Source organism: Phyllostomus hastatus, unplaced genomic scaffold, assembly GCF_019186645.2.
Source record: "Phyllostomus hastatus isolate PE091 unplaced genomic scaffold, TTU_PhHast_1.1 phas_scaffold_501, whole genome shotgun sequence".
NCBI lineage: Eukaryota > Metazoa > Chordata > Mammalia > Chiroptera > Phyllostomidae > Phyllostomus > Phyllostomus hastatus.
In genome coordinates this window covers 5,746,409-5,766,606 of record NW_025334033.1, presented here as the reverse complement: position 1 = coordinate 5,766,606, position 20,198 = coordinate 5,746,409, and the positions used below count along the sequence as shown (strand labels likewise).

At 37.7% G+C, this 20,198-nt stretch overlaps 1 protein-coding gene across 10 annotated transcripts in view; it reads left to right on the top strand.

The window, feature by feature from the left end:
* The window catches only part of MEIS2 (Meis homeobox 2), a 200,146-nt gene that overhangs the window by 17,270 nt on the left and 162,678 nt on the right, over window positions 1-20,198 (top strand). For all 10 annotated transcript variants that reach the window (XM_045822290.1, XM_045822287.1, XM_045822285.1 and 7 more), the window contains one exon: window positions 314-428. In XM_045822290.1, the coding sequence (XP_045678246.1) occupies window positions 314-428 (115 nt within the window). The remainder of the gene's footprint in view (window positions 1-313; window positions 429-20,198) is intronic.

The following is a 20,198-nucleotide window of genomic DNA, read 5'->3' as shown; positions in this document are numbered from 1 at the left end:
AAAAATTAACTTCATTAAGGCATAATTTGTGTATAATAAAAATGCACCCATTTTAAGTGTCTATATCAATTTGCTTTAAGAAATGTATACACTGGTGTAACCATCACTTCATCGAGGCTCTAGAGCATCTCTCTTTTTCTTTTTGGTACCTATTGCTGAAAAGACAACATACTGTAGCATGTCATCTATAGATGCCTAGTTCCACAAATACTAATATGTACACATTTTGTCTCTCTCCACACCTTTCTTCTTGGCTCCTCATTTATGGCTGAAATGGTAACTGTGGAAAAATTTCTTGGAATTTTGACATCAGAATCCTGCATCTTGGCGAGATCATGATGATGCAACCTCCACCCACTCAGCAGGCACCCCGGGACCCTCCAGTGGGGGTCACGCTTCCCAGAGTGGAGACAACAGCAGTGAGCAAGGTAAAAGGTTAAGCATTTTCCTTGTGCAAAGTAGGCATGACTAAAATAACTTCAATATTTTATGACATCAGTACATCTGCCTCCCTGTAAGCAGGAGGGATGGCAGGTTAGAGGGCACAGCTGCTATGTAGGAAGACACTATTCCCCTCTCTTGAAAAAAACTTACATTACTTAACAAAATTCAAAGTGAGATGTGTAATCTTTAAGTAGGCATTACACTAACAACTGATTAGTTCTGCCAATTCTTTTATAAATTTGGTTATCTACACTTATGTGTGTGTGTGAGTACATAGTGTGGCAGAGCTCCTTTGTACTTGTGTGCAGTGGTTCTCATTACACCATAAAGCCTGTGTTTTGTTTGTGGCGCCCACTGTAAGAGTTCTCTGTAATCAGGCAATGATGCCTCTAAAGCATTGAAGATGCAAAAATCTGTTCTTTTTAGCTCTGGAAGTACTGCACAAGTTTTATATGGAATCTTATCTTGGAAATACAGATTCTGAAATCCTTGGAAGGTTATTGGCTTCCACTCAGCAGATATGGTGACTTTTGTCACACATCCTAAAAATTAGAATAATCAGAGGGCAAGGGGGATGTGAAATGCCGATGACAAAGAAGCCTAGTGTAATCTGAAGTAAATTTTACTATTTAGAAACTCACCTATTGCACAGAGAGCAATTATATGTTGGTAGGAATGGCTCTTCTATGGCTAAAATGATAATTTAAAGGAAGATGCATTACTGAATGTGGGCCAGGAAAGTGTATAGATTTTACTTTTTAATATTTTACATTAAATGGTGTCTGATCTCCTAGGTCTATTTCATCTCTATTATGACTGTGTTTATGGCCACAGTGTTTAAGTCTTACAGAGTCTTCCAAGTAGAGGACAGTTTAACAGCTTGAGCTGAAGGTGTATGTGCCATCTAAAAGAGAGTGGTTGATGTAGGGTGAGTGCCTTCACTCTTCCAAGTTTCTGGCTATGGATTTTAGATTCCCAGTATTCTAGAAGAGTCTAGGAAAACATCCTGTGTAGGATGACAATAACTTGAATGAGTCCAAATTAGAATCGAGGTTTATGCAAGTTGCAGCTGACACAGAAATTAATGCTATGAGATGATACACTATGGAAGAACTCGTGAGTCATATCTATCGAGGCTTTATATACTGTTTTTATTGGGCCGGTTAGATTGTATATAAGACAACTAAACTATAAGGCAATTTAAAGATGACATGTACATAAATTCAATGGATCTTCATTGCAATGGCTTAATTGTAGTTCCGTGTCATGACGATGGACCGACTTCTCAGTGTGGCTAAATCTGGAAAGCTTTCTATGACTACCCTCCCTACCACCCCAACTGCTGCGACATAAGGGATGAAATGTATCTATTAATGAAAAACAAAACACCCTAAACACTGTACAAAGAGGGGGGAAGGAGAAGCAGACTTAATGGTCTAATGAGGCTATCTTCCAAAGACTTGTGTGTGGGGCTCGCTTTGACCTTTCACTTTGCTCAGGAGCTCAGCGCTTCATTTTTCACATTCTTGCAATTACGTTAACGCTTCAAGCATTTCTGACTCCAAGTCAGCTAGCAACACCAGGCATAACTCAACACTGTGAGTTTTTCTCCTCTCTGTAGATTCATTAACAGGTCACCAAGGTCCCAACTGAAATTTAAAACTGACTTGTTCTGTTGGGTTGGTTGAGTTATGGCAAGGGAGATAGCAGGAAGGGACCAGAGACGACGGGAGGGGGGAGGGAGAAGACCCTGGGGTTTGGAGCAGGGAAGAGTTGTGGCTATGAATGAGGCAGAGAGTTTTGTCATTTTGGTTAGTTTAGTGTTGCTGTTGCTATTGCTGTTGTTGTCGTTTTAGTGAAGAAAGAGAAAACCTCTGAAACTGGTACAATGGTAAAAACAATATGCACAAACCTCTGTGTCGTGGGTAGCTGCACCCACTTATCCAATGTTGAAGGATTTGATCCCTGTAGGATTTTGCTCCTTTAATCATATCTCTGTGGGATTAAAGAGTGGACATGGTAGCTTATGTGAATGAATTCTAGGCAGTCAGTTGTTTTACTGTATTTAAAATGTAAGAGACAAAAAAAGTTATGATTCTTGTAAAATGGAGAATGTTTTGGCATGGAGAATTTCTTACCTGGCTTCCCCATCAGTGGTCCCAAAACACATGTTTAAGGGTATTCTGTTTTTTAGAGTAGACTCTAAATTTTGAAGGCCAGACTCGAGTGTATTATGTCATACTTGTGCCCACATTAGTCTTTTAAACATGTTTTCAAGACATTTTGATATTTTGTCCCACAGAATTGTCCAGAGTAGCTTTCTGTGGGAAAGATTAATTATCTGCTTCAGGGCAAAGTCAACAGAGATATTGACTGAATTGCATATGCTTATCCTAGGTTAAATCTTAGGGTTGATGTATAATGGAAAATCTAAGAGGGATATTTATGTTCTTAGTATTAAATATGTTATAATATTACATTGGAAACCAAGTTTCTAGTTCAGAAAACACTTTTCTTGCGTATTCAGAATTTATTAGCACAAAAGGCATATGGAAAACTGTAAAATGATTCAGTTTCAAAACAAATTATGATAAACAGAAAAAATAGGGATGAATTGTACTAAATACAGTGTTTTCATACACATTTTAAATTAAACTTTAATAGCCATATGCTATGAAACAATACATGCATTTATGTTGCTTTATAATTGTTGTGAATATTTTAACTAAAATGATTCATACAAAATTTTACTTTGGAATGTAAAAATACCTCATTTTATGACCCGATAGTGAAAGAGCTACAGTTACACAGGTGAAAGGTCATCTTTTGCTCTTTAGCGTTTGCATAATGAAATGAAAGAGGGGAAAATCAGATTTTTAAAATCTTGTCAGAAGCAAACTTGGTAAAATGTAAAACCTGACTCTTCTGTATCTTTCAAACAGCACATGCCTAGCAGTAAACTATATAAATATGAACCAGACTTTCATTCACTCTGATTTTTTTTTTTGCTAAAGGCATCCAAAGGGAGGGAGTTTTTCTTGTTAGTCATTTTAGAATGAAGAAAGAAATCTGGTTTTTCAGGGATAGAATTAGGGTGTAGACTAGTGCTCTGTGGAAGTAACTGGCCTTCTTTGTATCTGGCTTCCCATCAGTAAAATGGGGCTTGATAATAAAGCTTGGGGTCCCTAATTCTGTACCTGCTGAGTCAAAAGCTGCTTTGTATTTCATTGTGTGTTTTGCCAGAGTAAAGACTAGGAAGCAGCCCCCTTGTTCAGAGAGCACTTTGAGAGCCTTAGATGAAAGGCACAATATATGTACAAGTATTATTATTATTGATGGGTTTGTGTAACTCCCATTAACGCTGATGGGAGTTACGCATGTGAATTGGCAAGAGAATAGACCCCTCAGTGTTTAGAGCACATGAAATTTACATTTTTTCCAGTGCTGTAATTGAGATGTTGACAAATTGGAGAATATTGATGAGCCTTTGTTTTAAGTATTTCGTGCCAAGTTTGTTTTATTTTTCCTGGTTTGAACAATGGTATGGGTTCAGCAGCAATGAATAAAAAGGGTAGAGTAAAGATAACTTTGTATTTCAATATTTTGATGTGCCAATATGAAATGAATTGTCTTAGGCAAATGGAATATGCTGTTTTAATCATTAGCTATGCATGAAAGAAAAATTGATGTTGACATCTTTGCTGTAAAATCGTTGTAATGGGGCCTTCCTTACAATTCATTTTTGTAAAATTCATTTTGTACATTTTGCAGCAATTGAACAATCCCTGCACTGTGAATAGGCAGGATTCCCAGAAATACCGAGACAGTTGGCCCAGTAACTGCTGAGCTCACACTGCACACCACACACACGTTAACCATGCTGTTGCCAGACCCAGTTTAACCTAAATACATTTGCCTTCTAGCATCTATATGCCTTTCATCTTTCAGGACACAGGGCTTGTATCAGCCCATACAGTTCCTCTCAACTCTTCAGCTCTGCCACCTGCCAAACCCCTCCACTGATGTCCCTATCTATCACCCAGGCAGTGAGACTAGAATTCCATCGCTAGATATTTATTTATTTATTATCCAGTTCTTTACTAATCATGGTGTTGAAACCTAAAATCACCCCCCTTGATACTGGATATAAGTATTTATAGATAAGCAAGCATCTAAAATAGTCTTACATGTCTGCGTTCATAATGCATGCTATCGTAATGAAACAGTATTCTCCCCCACCAAAATATTCCAGTTATATATTTAAAGAAGGGGGGAATCTCCAACCGATATATGATGGGTCTTGAATATGTTCTACTAGAATTTCTTATTCAGTCTAGGAAAACTCTGTCAATGGAATGTTTTCATAGTGGCGGCAGTCTCTTTAAAATAACCCTAAATACAATATGACAGATGCCATCTGCCATAATCTTTTGCTAGTTGCTTTTAACTTTTATTTTTCCTAGAGCTAAGTTCATCCAAAACTGGTCACTTACTGTTACAATAAATGCAATGACATTTCTTTTTCTTCCTGTTCTTTTAATTGCATCAAAAAATTCTCTGAGAAGGTAATTGATAATTGAACATTGCCGTAGAAGAAGCTGGTGTATATAGAATGTGTATGTTGCATTTTCGTTCTCTCTGCTCCCTCCCCCAGAAAAATAATGTCAAAAAATATATCATCCTTTAGCCGTCCGCAAACATCCAAATAATTTCTGTTGATTTTCTCAGGACTTTGTAAAATAGTAACCATTAGAAATAAAATGAAACCCTTCTAATAAATAAATGCTCTAGGAGCATGTAATGGTGCCCATAAATGCTTAAAAGCTTTCTATAATTGCTGTTAATTTTGAGTAATTTCTTCCTATATGTATCAACTTACTTGAAAAACCCAGAGTTGGGATTTCTAGATTTTTTTTAACTTAGTCATATAAAGAGATGTCTCCTGGTGCCAGTTAGAGTTTAATTTAGAGTAGTAATTAAACTTGAATACTGCCTCATAAACAAAAGATAAACAATAAACCAGCCACGTTCCCTGCTGTTTCATAGCTTTCTTTCCCAGATGTTTTAGCCTGATAATTTTTACACAGTGAACTACCTAACATGGAGTTTTGTGGACAGAGGTCGAGAATGAGGTGTTCTATTTTTCATTTTTTGTGATCTTTTTTCCCTCCAAAAAGCAAGATGCACGGGATTTCCCACATTTAGATTTTATTTTAGAAATTCTGATAAACTTAACACAGACATACTTGAAGATATCATTTATTTATTTTTCTTCAGAGTTAACACTGTCATGCATGTGTTTTACACTTATAAAGTAAAATTTTGATAGCAAGTCAGGGAAAGAGAAGCTTGACAATGGGCAGTTTTTCTTCTCACCCTCTCCCCTGCTTCCCAGCCCCATGTGTTCTCCCCTTGCGACCAGCGTCACTTAATGCCGGTGCTCTTCCTTGGGTTACAAGGGTTTCTCTGTCCAGTCCCGGGCCCTTCCACTGTCAGCCATGGTCTCTCTAATTGTCAGGTACTAGTCTGCCGTTCAATGCAGAAGCCATGTTATTTTCACTGGGTGGGGTAATTACTGAAAGCTGAGAATAGCTGCACTAAAGACAGAGGGATACTTTCATGATCCCATTAGCATAAGAGTGGGTAAATTATTCATGCCAAGTGAGGATTCTATGGGGAAAAGTATAGTTAATGCACATAGTTTTTAAATGTATCCCTTTCTGCTCTGAGACTAAATTCTTGTTGGAATCAGTTCTCAGACATTTACGGGAAAGCTCTGGTGGCGTGTTAGATGCAGTTCATCTCTCTCTGTTTGCAGCGCTCTCAATAGAGACCATCTGGCAAAGATCCAAAAGGTGATTAAACAAAATGATCAGCTCTTGTTGCTGTGTTACATGTCCAATACTCCGGATTAAAAAACATGACCCACGACAGTCAAGCTCACGTCATGCCGCTCCCCCCTCCCCCTCCCCTTTCCGTATAAGAATTCAGATGGTCTACAAATGTGTGTGCCATCTTTGTGTCCTTATGGCCCATAATCATGAACAGGTTGCGCAAATGGCTCTTTCTGTAGCACTGTCTGTTCCAGCAGCATAGAAGCATTTCATATTAATTGGGTCAGTCTAATATTCATATTGACATGGGGAAAGATTACTAAAATTTATTCTTATAGCAGACAATGAATATGTGTGCTTTCTGCCATGAGGGAAGTGAAATCTGACAACTGTCTTGTGCAACTGATTAATTTTTCTTGAAACTGGAGAAAATCAAAGCAGGGAAAACTGTCATTCTCTGAAAACAGTGCACAACCCTTTGTAACTAAAGAAAATGGATTGGGTGGGGGAGCTTTGGGGGAGCTTGTGGAAATGAGCTCTGGTTTTAACACCATAATCAGGGATGAATTTACAGTGCCATTCAGAGGAGTCCTCCCTCCCCATAAACAAGCTGATAATCACAGGGAAGCTGACTTCCAATTAGCTCTTCCTTCCCTTACTCGGATCAGGGTGTTTATATGTCCTCCTTAAGCTTTGATATGTCACTACTGAGTTGATACATCTCATGTCACATTCAAAAGTTTGGAAATAAAATGTTTTATTATGAGGAAACCCTGCTAATAAACAAGGTAATTTTCAACCAATCATTTCACGATTGAGTTAAGGTAAAAATGCCAAAATTTGCGACTAAGGGACAGATGTGTCTTATCTTTGGGGGTTTGCACCAAATGCCAAGTAGAAATATAAATTGATCAGACCAGACATTGTGAGGAAGTGATCGAAGAAATATTGAGATGAAATCTTGGAATGAACTATAGATGTATATTTATAACAATACTGTGCATTGCTTACATGTCACGTTTGCATATGCCTGAACTCTGATTTTATTAAGGGGCAGTTTCATGTGTTAGTTAGGCATACAAAATACAGGGCTATCCAGAATTATGCCTGACCATTTAATATTGTGGGAAATAGTCTGCGATAGCTACGACAGGCTGAATTTGAGTGCAAATGTCGAGAAAAGATAAAGAATAAAGCAAAAGGAAAGACAATTCTTAAAAACCACTTTAAAACATCATCAGTCCTTGACAGCTCCCCTTTACGAGGGAGGGTAAGAAGCAGGTTAGAAATACAGTCGGGCAGGGTGCTCTGGGAGGGGAAGCAAGGTTCCCCTGGAGTCAGTGCAGTGTGGCAGATGAAAGGGACTTGCATAGCCTTGGGGGTCTTAAGGCTATTATAGGGCAACTCATGCTCTGTTATCATGCTGATTTTTCGATTGATTTTTGGCTGAACAGTACTTGTTGAAGCCCTCCAGAGCATCAAACACAGCCGTATGGTGCTATACATTGTACTACACGTGTTCTAGTTTTCCCTTCATTGTCTTTACTTCACTTCAGAAGAATCGTCTATAATGATGCCATGTTATTATTTCCCCCTTTCTCTTTTTTTCTGTTTCTACTCTCAGATTTTCTTGAAATTCTTGTTGGTGGGTAAGAATTCTTTGGGTAGGTAATGGGTAGTGTGAGCAACTTTTTATTGATCTTGCTATGTTGACATTTGTTTTTAATTTGGCCTCTAGACATATTTTGATGTCACAACAGACAATAATATAAACCATTTTTATCTACCAAATCTCTCTCGGTAGTCTTGAACTCACTTATTCACTCATTTAAATGAAAGTAAACCGTTTAAATATCCCTTCTACAGGGTCAGGCTAAAGTAGGTTTATAGTTCTTATGGAAAAATAATATAATAATTAATAATAATACAAGAATAAACTCTATTTCACGTATCTCAACTGTAAATGTACGTTGGCCCTGCCCTATATATAGTGATAAGGTCCCTCTGCTTGCTGGGGAAAAAGGAGGATGATAATGGAGGGAAACCTAGAGGAAGTGTGTCCCTGCTTCCCTTTTGCCTAGGGAACTTTTTGTCATCTCCTCCTTCAAGCCCTCCTGATTTGCCCAGGTACAGGACCCTGTTCCCTTTTCTGTACCCTGGTGGTACTTTCCACCTCTGTTACAGCATCTTTCACATTTTGTGTTGTAATTTTGTGGTTCCTGATCTTTCTTACTGCCTTTCCAAAGCACAGGGATATTCACTTATTCAACTATTTAGCAATAGCAGGTCCACTTTTGAATCAATAAACAAAATCCCCAGATTGGCTCAGCTGGTGTAGCTAAGTTGGTTGGGGATCATCCTGCAAATCTCCAGTTTGACCCTCCAGTCAGGTCAGGACACATACCTAGCTTGTGGGTTCCGTTTGGGTTTGGGTCGGGGGTCATATGAGAGGCAACTGATGGATGTTTCTCTCACACATCAGTGTTTCTCTTCTTCTCTTTCTCCCTGCCTTCCCTTCTCTCTAAAAAAAAATCCACATATTTTGTTTTGTCTTTTAAAGGTGGACCAGTTGATCATAACTTTGTGCGTATCTACTCTGTGTTGTGCCCTTGAACACAAACTATAAGGTCCGGCACAAATAATGCCCCTCTCTTATTACAAAATCTTTTATTACAAAATCATAAGCATGTAATTCTGTAACATAACACTATCACACTCAAACACACTATATGACATTTTAGGTGAAATATTCAAATTAAAACAATAAATTATTGCCCCTATATTATTACCCTACTAACCACACTCAAGAAGGCCTTACTTCTGCCCTGTATTTTGAACATATTGATATATTCAATCAAATCCCATTACATCCTTAAGAGGTAATAATTATTTTCTTTTACTAAAATTTTATTATATGTTACAACTTTAAATAAGCCAATGGACTATCAATTCAAACTTAGAATTCTTTTGGTTATAGGTAGGTTCTTATATTTTAAGTAGTATTTTAGAATACTTAAAATGGAATGTCTTATTTGTCCTTTAGTATTGTCTTAAATTATGTACATATGGTCAGAATTTTGAATTGGGAGTTCTTTTCATTATGCTATCTATACAAAAAAAGTGTACAGACATGTCTTTTAATGTAATGGCAAACCTAATAAGGAAAATTGCTTAATGTGGCGAATAGTTTTCCATGATGAACTCGGGGTCCATTTTGCTTATACTGCTTGTTTAGGATGAGATTGACCTTGGAGGAGAGGATATTCTTGGTCTTCCCATACAGGTAAAGAGTCTGGAAGTAATTCTTGGATTTGTAGGCCCCACGTGCTTTTGTTGATTTCCTACATATGTCCTCTAGTTTTTTCATAGTTTGCTTTTGAGTAAGTATAATCATTTTGGGTGATGCAGGCAAAACCTTGTAATAAGCTCTTTTTCATCTGCATAGGGTTCTGTTTAGAATCTTGGACTGTAAGTCGAGGGGCCTGAAAAAGGCACAGACTAAGGAGGCAGAGACATGGGTTCAAATCCCATTGTGGCTCAATCTCTGCCAGGTTCAGTTTCTCTGCAAAGTAGGGGAAAATCTTCATATTCTCATGGTTGTCCTGGAAATTATATTGAGAGTCCATGTTGTAAGCATATAACATTGCCTGGAACCAGCCACTGTTTGCTCCTTTATTCTCCCGTTTTCTTGTCCTGTGTTGATGTTGACTAGTTCCATGACCTTGAACGAGTCTTTTAATCTCTTCGGACTTTTGCTTACCTGTAAAATAGGACTGAATTAAGTGATCTTTTAAATTCAAGCGCCAGCAATCTAATATTTACATTCATAGGTCATATTTTTTGTTTGCACTAACTATCTTTTAACATTGAGAGAGGCTATAAGTTTTTTTTTTAAATTAGGGGTATAATATGAGCAATTTTATGTCCTTGACATTATAGGCTAATTATAATATTTAGTGAAATAAAATTTTCTGTTTCTTGCTTTTGTTTACCAGGAGAGTTTTTTTCTTTTCTTGGTTCAGCAAGAAAATAACTAGGCTTAAAATTCATTTTCTGAGGATAGTAAAATGTCGCACCTCAGGCACTGGACACCTAAGGTGGAATATTGATATCGAACAACAGTTCAGTCAGCTAAGCATAAGGGGCATTTTGTAAACACAGTGCAACTTTTCCATTATCCATTATCTAATCAATTAGAACCTCTGTTGGAATTTCTATACTTCACAAGTAGAACACTAAATGCTAATCTTTACAGAGGCTGAGACTGTATCCTCTCCTGAAATGTATTCCAAATAACTTCAAAAAATCTAAATAATTTTCAGCAGACTGACAGTTAAGTATATTTTAATGGGTTTTCATAATTTTTAGACTGATGATTCATACAAAATATAGCTGGTTATCCTTTAGTCAATAGAATATTTGTTTCATCAAAATACTTATTTCTTAACCCTCCTACCAGTTAGAGGTGTTAATGTTGCCTCAAAATCAAGTATTCATTTTTTTTAAGTTTGAAGATTTTCAAAAGTAGACCAAAAGTGTAAAATTTCATATTTCTTCTTCCAACTAACATTTATAATAAATGCCATCCTCTAAAATAAAACCTCCCAAATTTCTATGTACTAAATGTGAATGATGAAGAAAAGTTGATAAACCATGGATTACTGAGAGCCTGCTGACTCTGCCTCTTGGATGTCCTTTCACGCATGTTGTTGCATATGGGGCAGACACATAGGTACACACACCTGCCTGGGGGAACGAAGCTCTCAACCTCTCCAGACTTCTAAGTGTGTGCTACTTAAATTCAGTACACAAAGGTAGTCATTGAGCAAGACACTCTGGAAATAAAAGTATAGAATTATGAGGGCCTCTGCCTTCAATAATTTACCATCCACAGGAGGTGGGGGCATGGTGGTAAGTATACAAATAACTCTTGCGCAAGGTAGGCACTCTTTGGGGAGCATGGTCCAAGGGAGACTTGTTGACGTGGAGGCCGTGTGATGATACAGAGGCAACGGCAGCTTCAGGAGCAGGCGATCCTGAACACTCATCTTCACCCTGCCACTTCTAAACAGGCATCATTCCAAATGTTAATTTCTTCACCTGTAAAATGGGAATAATAATGTCATAGGATAGTCTCTAGAATTAAGTAAATACTGGTTTTTTTCAAAGTCTAGCTGATGACCGTTTATGTGGAATCCCCAAAATATTCTCTTCCTTCAACATTTCTTGACCACATATAATTGATGCCAAGTACGGTCCTAGGTACTAGTGACACAAAGTGAATGAGTTGTGGTCTCTGTTTTCTTTATACTCCTTCATAACTCAGATGAGTACACAGATAAATATACATGCTTCTAATATTGCATATAACGTGGAGTGGTGGAGTGGTAAGGTATTGCAGAAGAGAGAGTGATGGATTCTGTCTGTAATGTCTTTGGAAGGCTTTACAGAATTGGTGAGATTTTAAAAGGATGTGGTGGCTTTCAGTGGGTGTTTCCAGGTGAACAAGGTAGGGAGGGTACAGGGAGCAGATGGGACAGTCAATGCCAAGGTCCAGAAGTGTGAAGCAATGTAGCATATTCAGAGCTACAGCCAGACTGATATCGCTGCTTGTGTGAGAGAAGGCGTGGTGAAAGGGTGGCTGAAGAGGCAAGTAGGGGCTTGCATGTGAACATCCTTGTTTAGTGGGGTAAGAAGCTTATACTTAATCCTGTAGAGCACTGTTTACCAAACTTTCCTGGGGATAAGTAGCTCCTAAGGGGCATGTGAATTCAGAGTTCCAGGCCAAGCACCGATATGCAGAATCAGGGTCTCCACGAACCATCCAGGGAGTCTGAATTTTTAATCCATGCACCAGGGGAACCCTGCTCTGGGACATGGGGAACACATTAAAGGAATGTAAGCAAAAGGAGTTCATAACGAAATTTACATTTGTTTAAAAAGCCCTTTTAGAATATGGAGAATACATTTGAAGGAAACAAAACTAAATATAGAATATTCCAGAAGACAGAGGAGGGCTGAATTAAGGCAGTGGAAGTAGAGATGGAGGAGAGAGGACTGATAGAGAGATGACATGTAAGAAGAATAGAAAGGGACAGAGTCCAAACTGTCACACTGGCCTTCCCTTTGGTGGAGGTGCCACAATCTAGTTTTCTTTTTTCCTGCCATGAGTTTTAAAGTATGGGCATTGATCGAACCAGTGGAGAAGAGGAGGAAGAAGAGGAGGAAGAACTGTTTGTACATGCACAGTTGTTGAAGTGGAAATTCGGGGAAATTCAGGGTAAATAATGATTCTTTGGGGGGCATAAGGTAGTTTTGAGCAACATAGCCATAGCATAATGGTTAACGATGTGGCCTTTCAGCCCTGGCTGGTGTGGCTCAGTGGATTGAGCACAGGCCTGAGAACCAAAGGGGTGTTGGTTTGATTCCCAGTCAGGGCACATGCTTGGGTTGTGGGGCAGGTCCCCAGTGGGGGGTACATGAGAGGCAACCACACACTGATGTTTCTCTCTCTCTCTCTCTCTCTCTCTCTCTTTTTCCCTTCCCCTCTCTCTAAAAATAAATAAATAAAATCTTTAAAAAAAAGAAGATGTCGCCTTTGGCATTGTCCTGCCTGCCTTTAAATCCTCAGATCTGTCACTTGTTACGGACAAGTCTCTAATCCTCAATGCTGTGTCTGCAAAGTGGGCATAATGAATAATATCCAATCTCAGCAGATTTGGGGGATAGGGATTAAATGATGTGATCTACATAAAATGACAGTAATTTAGTTCTTGGTTTGTAGGAAAAAATATTGTAAATATTTGTTTGATAGTTGCCTTTAAAATAATTTTTCCCCTCCTATTAAAAATGGTAGCTGAAAACGGTCCCCATATAATTGATGTCACGATGGACAACCCAAAAATGAAAGCCTGCATTCATACCGAGGAAAGGGAAGTTACAGGTTGTAAAGCTGGAAAAGCATCTACGTGCTGTAAGCCTGGCCCTCAGTCCTCCACCATCCCAGGCTCATGTAGTTGGAAGTAATTTCTTTTTTCTGAAGTCCCATTGCATACTCCTCTGAGTTTCCCTTCTGACAAGGAGGTTCTCCTTGTGCTATAATGATTGGTTACATGACTTATTTTTTGTCCTGTTTGATTGTAAGATTCTTGAGGGCAGTTTGTAGATCTTACACATCTTCCCTTCTGCCCCCTCCATTGTGCTATGATAACATAGCAGGCTTTCTTACATATATGTAGTTATGTATATGTATATATATATATATAAATTTATATATATATTATATATTTATTTATACGTGTATATAATTTTTTGACAGGAAGATTGAGTCCATATTGTGTAGGTCATTGAATAGCAGGCTGGGGAGTTTGTACTTGATTTGGTAGATCATAGGGACCTATTGAAGATTTTTGAATGGGGATAGTGATGTAATCGCCTTCCTTTTGAATGCCAGTGACGAATTCTCCACTATGTCTTCCATGGTCAAAATAGCAGACCTGTTATACTTGCCTGAAGTACTGTTTATTTGAAAGCATGAATATTCTTTTGAATGAAGAAGCAAATTTCAAGTAGCTTTAAATGAAAAAGCTTTGATATTCTTCCTAAAGTAATTTAAGCACTTAAATTATTGTGATTCACAAAGGTCCCGTGAACATCATTCTTGAAACTTGTACACAAAAACACAATTTTGCAAATTTTTATAGCATTGTTATAATTGTTAACAACCAGAAATGACTCAACAGGACTGAGTAAATAGATCTGCAATATTTGGAAAGCCACGGTTCCAAGGATATTAAATAGACATTACTTTAAAAAAAGATTTTGTGGTTAAATAGATTGAAAGCTGGAGTAGAGCAGGATTTCCTTTAGCACAGGAATTTTCAGATCTTCTAATTTGCTAATGTGCATTTTAAGTCTGCAAGGGGTAGAAACACAGAGCTTCCCAGACTCACTTAACCATTGAAACCCTTTTGTGCATTACCTCTGGGGACCAATCTTCCTCGGAACACACTCTGGAAAACACTGTCCTCCACTGCTTCTTTCACTGAAGTACTTTCAGAGAGGGTTTAATATCCCAGGGAGTCTTCTTGCATCTTGTATTTAAGAGGTAGGTCAGCATGGGCTCAGGATCAATTTTCAGTCGTGTAAAAAGCAATTTCCTCTATGGTCAGAAGTCTTGTGGACTTCAGCTATACTTGCACAGAATGTTCTTTTAACCAAGCTATCCTTGTAGTTCTACTTCATTGTATTAATCAGACAATGTTTCCTCAATATCCCTTGAGTGTTTGGCTCAATGCAAGAATGTTTGGTTACATTCTCAAAAATTTATAAATGGGGATCCCAGCAGAATCCTGTTATAAATTGCATTAATGGTTTGATGCGTAGTAGCATATGATGTTTCCTGAAAAGCACACCTTTTATTTATTTATTTTTTAGAGTAGCCACTGAGCTAGAGGCGAGATGGTAAATCTACAGAGCAGGGAGGAGGAGGAGGAGAGAAAATCATCTTTCCTCATTTGGGAGTGGATGGCTGGGGCCCTACTTTTTCTAGATGGTGAACAATGGACTGAATATACTGTCCACCCTCTAGGAAATTTCTGGAAAACAGCTGCAAAACCCCAACCTACCTGAACCTTGCTGTGCTGGGATTTCCAATTTAGCAGAATGTTAGAACTAACTGGCTCCAGTAGGTAGGTGTTGCATCTACTGTAAGCACAATTTTCCTTGGTTCTTCCTTATTGTTGGAGGGGCGAAGAGGCATCAGGGTCAGGGGCATTCTTGAAGTCCAGCGTTGTGATTCCTCTTGGTCATCAAGTGAGGGAAAGCCTCTGTATTCATGCATTCTACTCCTGACTGCTGTGGCTGGATTACCCACATCAGGGTGTTGCCCCTTTTTCGATGCAGGATGGAGAATTAGGCTGGGCATACGTTGTCTCTCTACCTTTGAAATGAGCAAGAGGCTAGTGATACAACTAAGACTACCTTTGCAGCATGGTGAGAAAAACACACTGATTTTCTCGTTTGTCAAGAAGCTTCTCTAACTGATCTTGAACTCTTTATAGCAGTTAGCTCAGAAAATTGCAACACTTCTAAAGGATGTCCTCATTTTATTGATGTGAACACGGACATATTTGGAGAGCCAACAATCTGTAGTATCATTAGTGGAAACACGATTTGTGGTTCTTTATGCATCCAGATTTTGACGCTTCTGTGCATGTGAGCTGTATATCCCAGCACGGTTATCAGCCATTTACTGGGTGAGAGTTTTCACCGTATTTCTTATTCTAAATGGTATCCTAGTTGTTCATTTTCCACCAGTAAAAACTTGAGCTGCCCAAAAAAGAAAACAAAATTAGGCTCTGGCTGAAATATATTTATACTGAAAGGTAATGTGTTGGACTTTTTAAAAATTAGAGAGAAAATGGTACTCTTACACATTGCTGTGTTGCTCCATATGCTACATACCAGTATTTACGGCAGAAATATCAGGGAAGCTTCCCTTTGAACTTGACAGGAACCTTGAAACCTGCTGCTTTGTAGGTAGATAGTGAAAGCCCTGAGTTCATGGACAGCTTCATGCTTCATAAAACATCACTCTAGAGATGATGTAGTCACACTAATCTCTGAAGCTGTGACATTTTAACTTTTTCATCTGCATGGATGTACTTTTTAAAAAACTTTTTACTTACTTAAACAGACTGGCCTCTTTCTAGGCATGTTATCTGATAACATTTGTTGAGTTTTTATGGTACCCTTGACAGCAGGTGGTAAGGAAAACAAAAGCTGAGAAATCAATCTTGATTACAGAGGGCCCCTCACCTACTGCTTGCACCATAGATCTGCTTTCATACCTAACAAAATACTCCATGCATAGTTTGTGATAAAGGGACATTGCCTGAATAAATTGTTTCAATTTGACAATTAGTTAATAGCTAATAATTTGTAGCAACTTCATAGATATTGTTAGCATTGACTTGGGGTTTAATTCCTCTTGAAAAATATTAGCACAACAAAAATGTTTGAGTTTATCAAAGTGTCAGTCACCAAATTTGTGGTGGTTTTATTAGGTGGAGTTGAATAGTTAGAGCTACAAGAAGTAAGTACAAGGTCATGGCTGGAGATCTCACCATCTCCTACAAATTTAGAGGGAGTATTTCCATGCTCTATGAAGAAATTGTAATTCAAAATTCAAAAGCTTGTAACTGTGCTTTTTAAATTTTTTTTAATTTAAATTTTGTATTTCAATTACAATTTACATTCACTATTATTTTGTAGTAGTTTCAGGTGTCCAACATAGTGGTTAGACAATCATATACTCTATAAAGTGTATCCTCTTGGTATTTCAAGTACTCACTTGGTGCCATACATAGTTATTAGAATATTACTTATTGTATTCCCTGTGCTGCACTTTCCATCCCCATGACAATTTTATGACTACCAATTTGTATTTCTTAATCCGTTCACTTTCTCACCCAATCTGCCAACCCTCCTCCCCTCTGACACCCGTCATTCTGTTCTCTGTGTAAAAGCTCATAACTTCATTTTTAAGAGCAGGGAGTTAGACCTACGTCTGAATCCTGACTCCCACATGCAGTGTGCCATTTTTCAACTTCTCTAAGCCCAATTTTCCTCATTTATAAAATGAGGATTACCACACCTATGCAGAGATGCTGGGAGAATCAAGGTAAATAATGTAGGCCAGGCCTATGTACTACCACATGCTCCATAATAATATGCATATGGTCATTGACCCTTTATTGGTTTGGGGTCCATAACTTGAACATTAAGCCCATGTCACTTTCATTGAATTTCTATTTTAATAGACAATATAATGTGATTTCTAAAAACATGAGAATAATAGCTTAAGATACTTTGCTTTTCTATTTTCTCCTGGTCTTTATCCTCTCACACAGACACACAGACATGGGGTTTGTAGGCAAAGGAGGCTCAGAACAAGGATTAAAATTTCGGGGAATTATGAGGCCTAAAGTCTGTTTCTTGTGTACCATGCTTTCTCACTAAGTCAAATATGGCTTCCCTCCCTCCCTCCCTTCTTTCCTTTTCTCTCTCTCTTTTTCTCTTTCTTTCTTTTTTTTCCCCTGCATTTTCTAATTTTTGTTATCTACTTGAAAGCTAGAATGCCTTCTGGTGACCTGAGCTCACCATATTCTGAATATGGCTCTTCAGTTGAGCCTGTGGAAGGTGCAGTATGGGGCGGTTTGGTGAGGCCCTGAGGTTATGGCTTCAAACTCCGGAGTGGAAGATCCTGGGCAAGTTTCCAATCTTAGTTACCTGTAACCCAGGTTCATACCTTGTAAGGGAGTTTGGTGGACTGCATGAGGTGATAATGTCTGCCTGGCATACACTAACCATCCATTAAACGTCAGTTATTAATATTATCATCATCTGTAAGCTCCCATGAACTTACCTTATATCTCTGTGTGATGAGGATATTGAGGGATTCTTACATCTTTTCCAATTCTAATGCGCTGTATTTATATTATTCAAAGTCCAAATTACATCTGAAAAGTATTACTTTACTTTTAGTTTTACATTTCTATTTCTTAATATATTCTTACATAAATTTTCATTTCATTTCCTCGGAATGTCTCAGATTTGTCCCCATTTTCTGGATGAGGCATCAAGCTTGGCCACGAGGAAGGTCAATTACTTGCCTATCACCATAAAGAACAGATGCAGAAGAATTAAGACAAGGCCATCTAATTTTTCTCCCCATTCTTTAGCTGCAAAGTGTTTTGCATGAAAAAGTCACTCAGTTCACAAGTGATGTAAAATTTAATGATGGCAACTGACTGTCCTGAGAAAGTCATTAAAACCCTCATGTCATTTCTCTCATCAAAAGGCTGCCACCCTTCTATTATTTCTTTATTATAACCTTTTATTTTTATTTCTTCAACTTAAACTAGAGCCTGAGCTGTCACATGCCACTTGTTAAAGATTTTAAGTCAGTTACTTATGCTTTGTGCTTTGAAAAAGTCATTTCTTTTCCATCTTTTTTTCTCATGTATTTTGGTCAGATCCACAGCATCAATTGTTGAGGGGGGGGGGTCAAAAATGAAATTGACACATTCTAAAGCCTTAGTTCTCGTCTCCTTTTATTTAGAAATGAAAAGAATGCAAAAGGTGCTGAGCCATAAAATAATGAGAATGCTTTTCTTCCAAGACTTGCCAAAACTCTTATTTCATAATCACCAACTTCATATACAATTAAATCACACTTATTTGAATTTTACTATTTTACTCTTTGTCTCAAACATCTATTGGCTTGGGGATAGTAAGAATTTCGCCACCCTCCAAAATCTACCAATTCCATTAGTAGCATATCCAACTGGATCAAAAAAATTTGGAGAGTTAGTACATATTTCATACTGTGGGGTTTTAAAAGATACTTTTGCGTGCATAAAAAGACTTTCTTGAAGATGTTCATTTCAGTTTCCTTTTTAATTTGCTCACCAACATCACTTAATTACCTCTGCAACCTGCTAGAAGCACTCATTAGATAGACTTAAAAAACTAAATCAGAATGCTTTCTCTTTATAAATGGGTTCAACATCTTGTTTTTATTTGGATTGAAAACATCAAAACAATAAAATAAAACCACACTAATTGAAGGGTACTTCTGAAATATTCAAACCATAGTGTCAGTCACACATATTGTTCAAATTCTTCAGAACTCCTGAATTACTTAAAGGTATCCTCGGTATTCTGAGGAAGTTATTTTCTGCCCCACTACAGAATGAAAAAAGAACCAGTCAGAGCTTCCTCTTCTCTTTGGCAATATTTTTTCTCTAAAGGATTTCTTGACACTCTCTTTAGTTCTTGACTTCCAGGGCTGTTCCTGACAAGTCTCCAGAGATGTATTTCAGTGCCTATAGTAGTGTCAAAAGCATGAAGCCACACGCCCAGGTGCTGTGACCTCACATTTGATTGTCTGCAATGCCAGATAAAGTGCTTAAACTGCAGGCTGCCTAGGGGCTTCCAGAATTTACATTATGCATTTTTGAAAGGCTATACTTTGAGGTGGGACCATGTGAGTTGTTTTAATCTCTAGTTGAGCCAGTCCTGAAAACTTCTGGCAATATTAGTTCATAAGTATCATAGGAATGAGAATATTAGGGCATAATTTCAAAATCATGTAGAAAACTATAAACATAGTTTATCTCACATATATGTGAAATTTAAAAAGTACATTTGTAAATGTCTAGTTATCTTTTTTTTTTGACATTTGAGTGGGAATTAGTTGCCTAAGAAATGATAGCAGACAATAGATAATTTATTCCCTCTTTAGACAAGTTGTACTTGTTTGTTGATTTTTACTCACTGGATTGGGTTTGTGGTTTAAAGAGAAGTTAATCCTGACTTTCTTAAAACCTATACAGTTTCAGGGTTTCTTAAAAACAATGGCCTTTGCTGCTCCAATCCAATAAAAATTTCCCATGCGTAAGTAATTTCCTATACCCTCTTTTGCTCAAGTTCTGGGACAGTGTTGATGGTGTCTACACAGTTAAAATTCAGTTGAGACTTGACTAGTTATTCAATTATTTTGACTAATGAAAATAAAAATAAGTGTTTTTCACACCAATAAGAAGCTAACCTAAATTTGTTTTAATTTCTCAATTCACTTTGCCCTTAGAGATATCTTTTCTTGTATCAGTTACTGTGAGGATTCCCAACGTGGTTCATAATGTCTCTGTTCTAAATTTTTGTAAATGGTATAGGTTTTGTTTATGATTGTGGATATTTAGAGTACAACAATGTATGGTATATTTTCACATAATTACACACACATGCTCGATGTAGTACTTCGGTTTTGGCAGTTTGTTTTCAGCCCTGAAAGTAGATGGCTGTGCACAAGGTCATCTTTAATTTCCTAGTTTTCAATTTATTTGGTATATATTG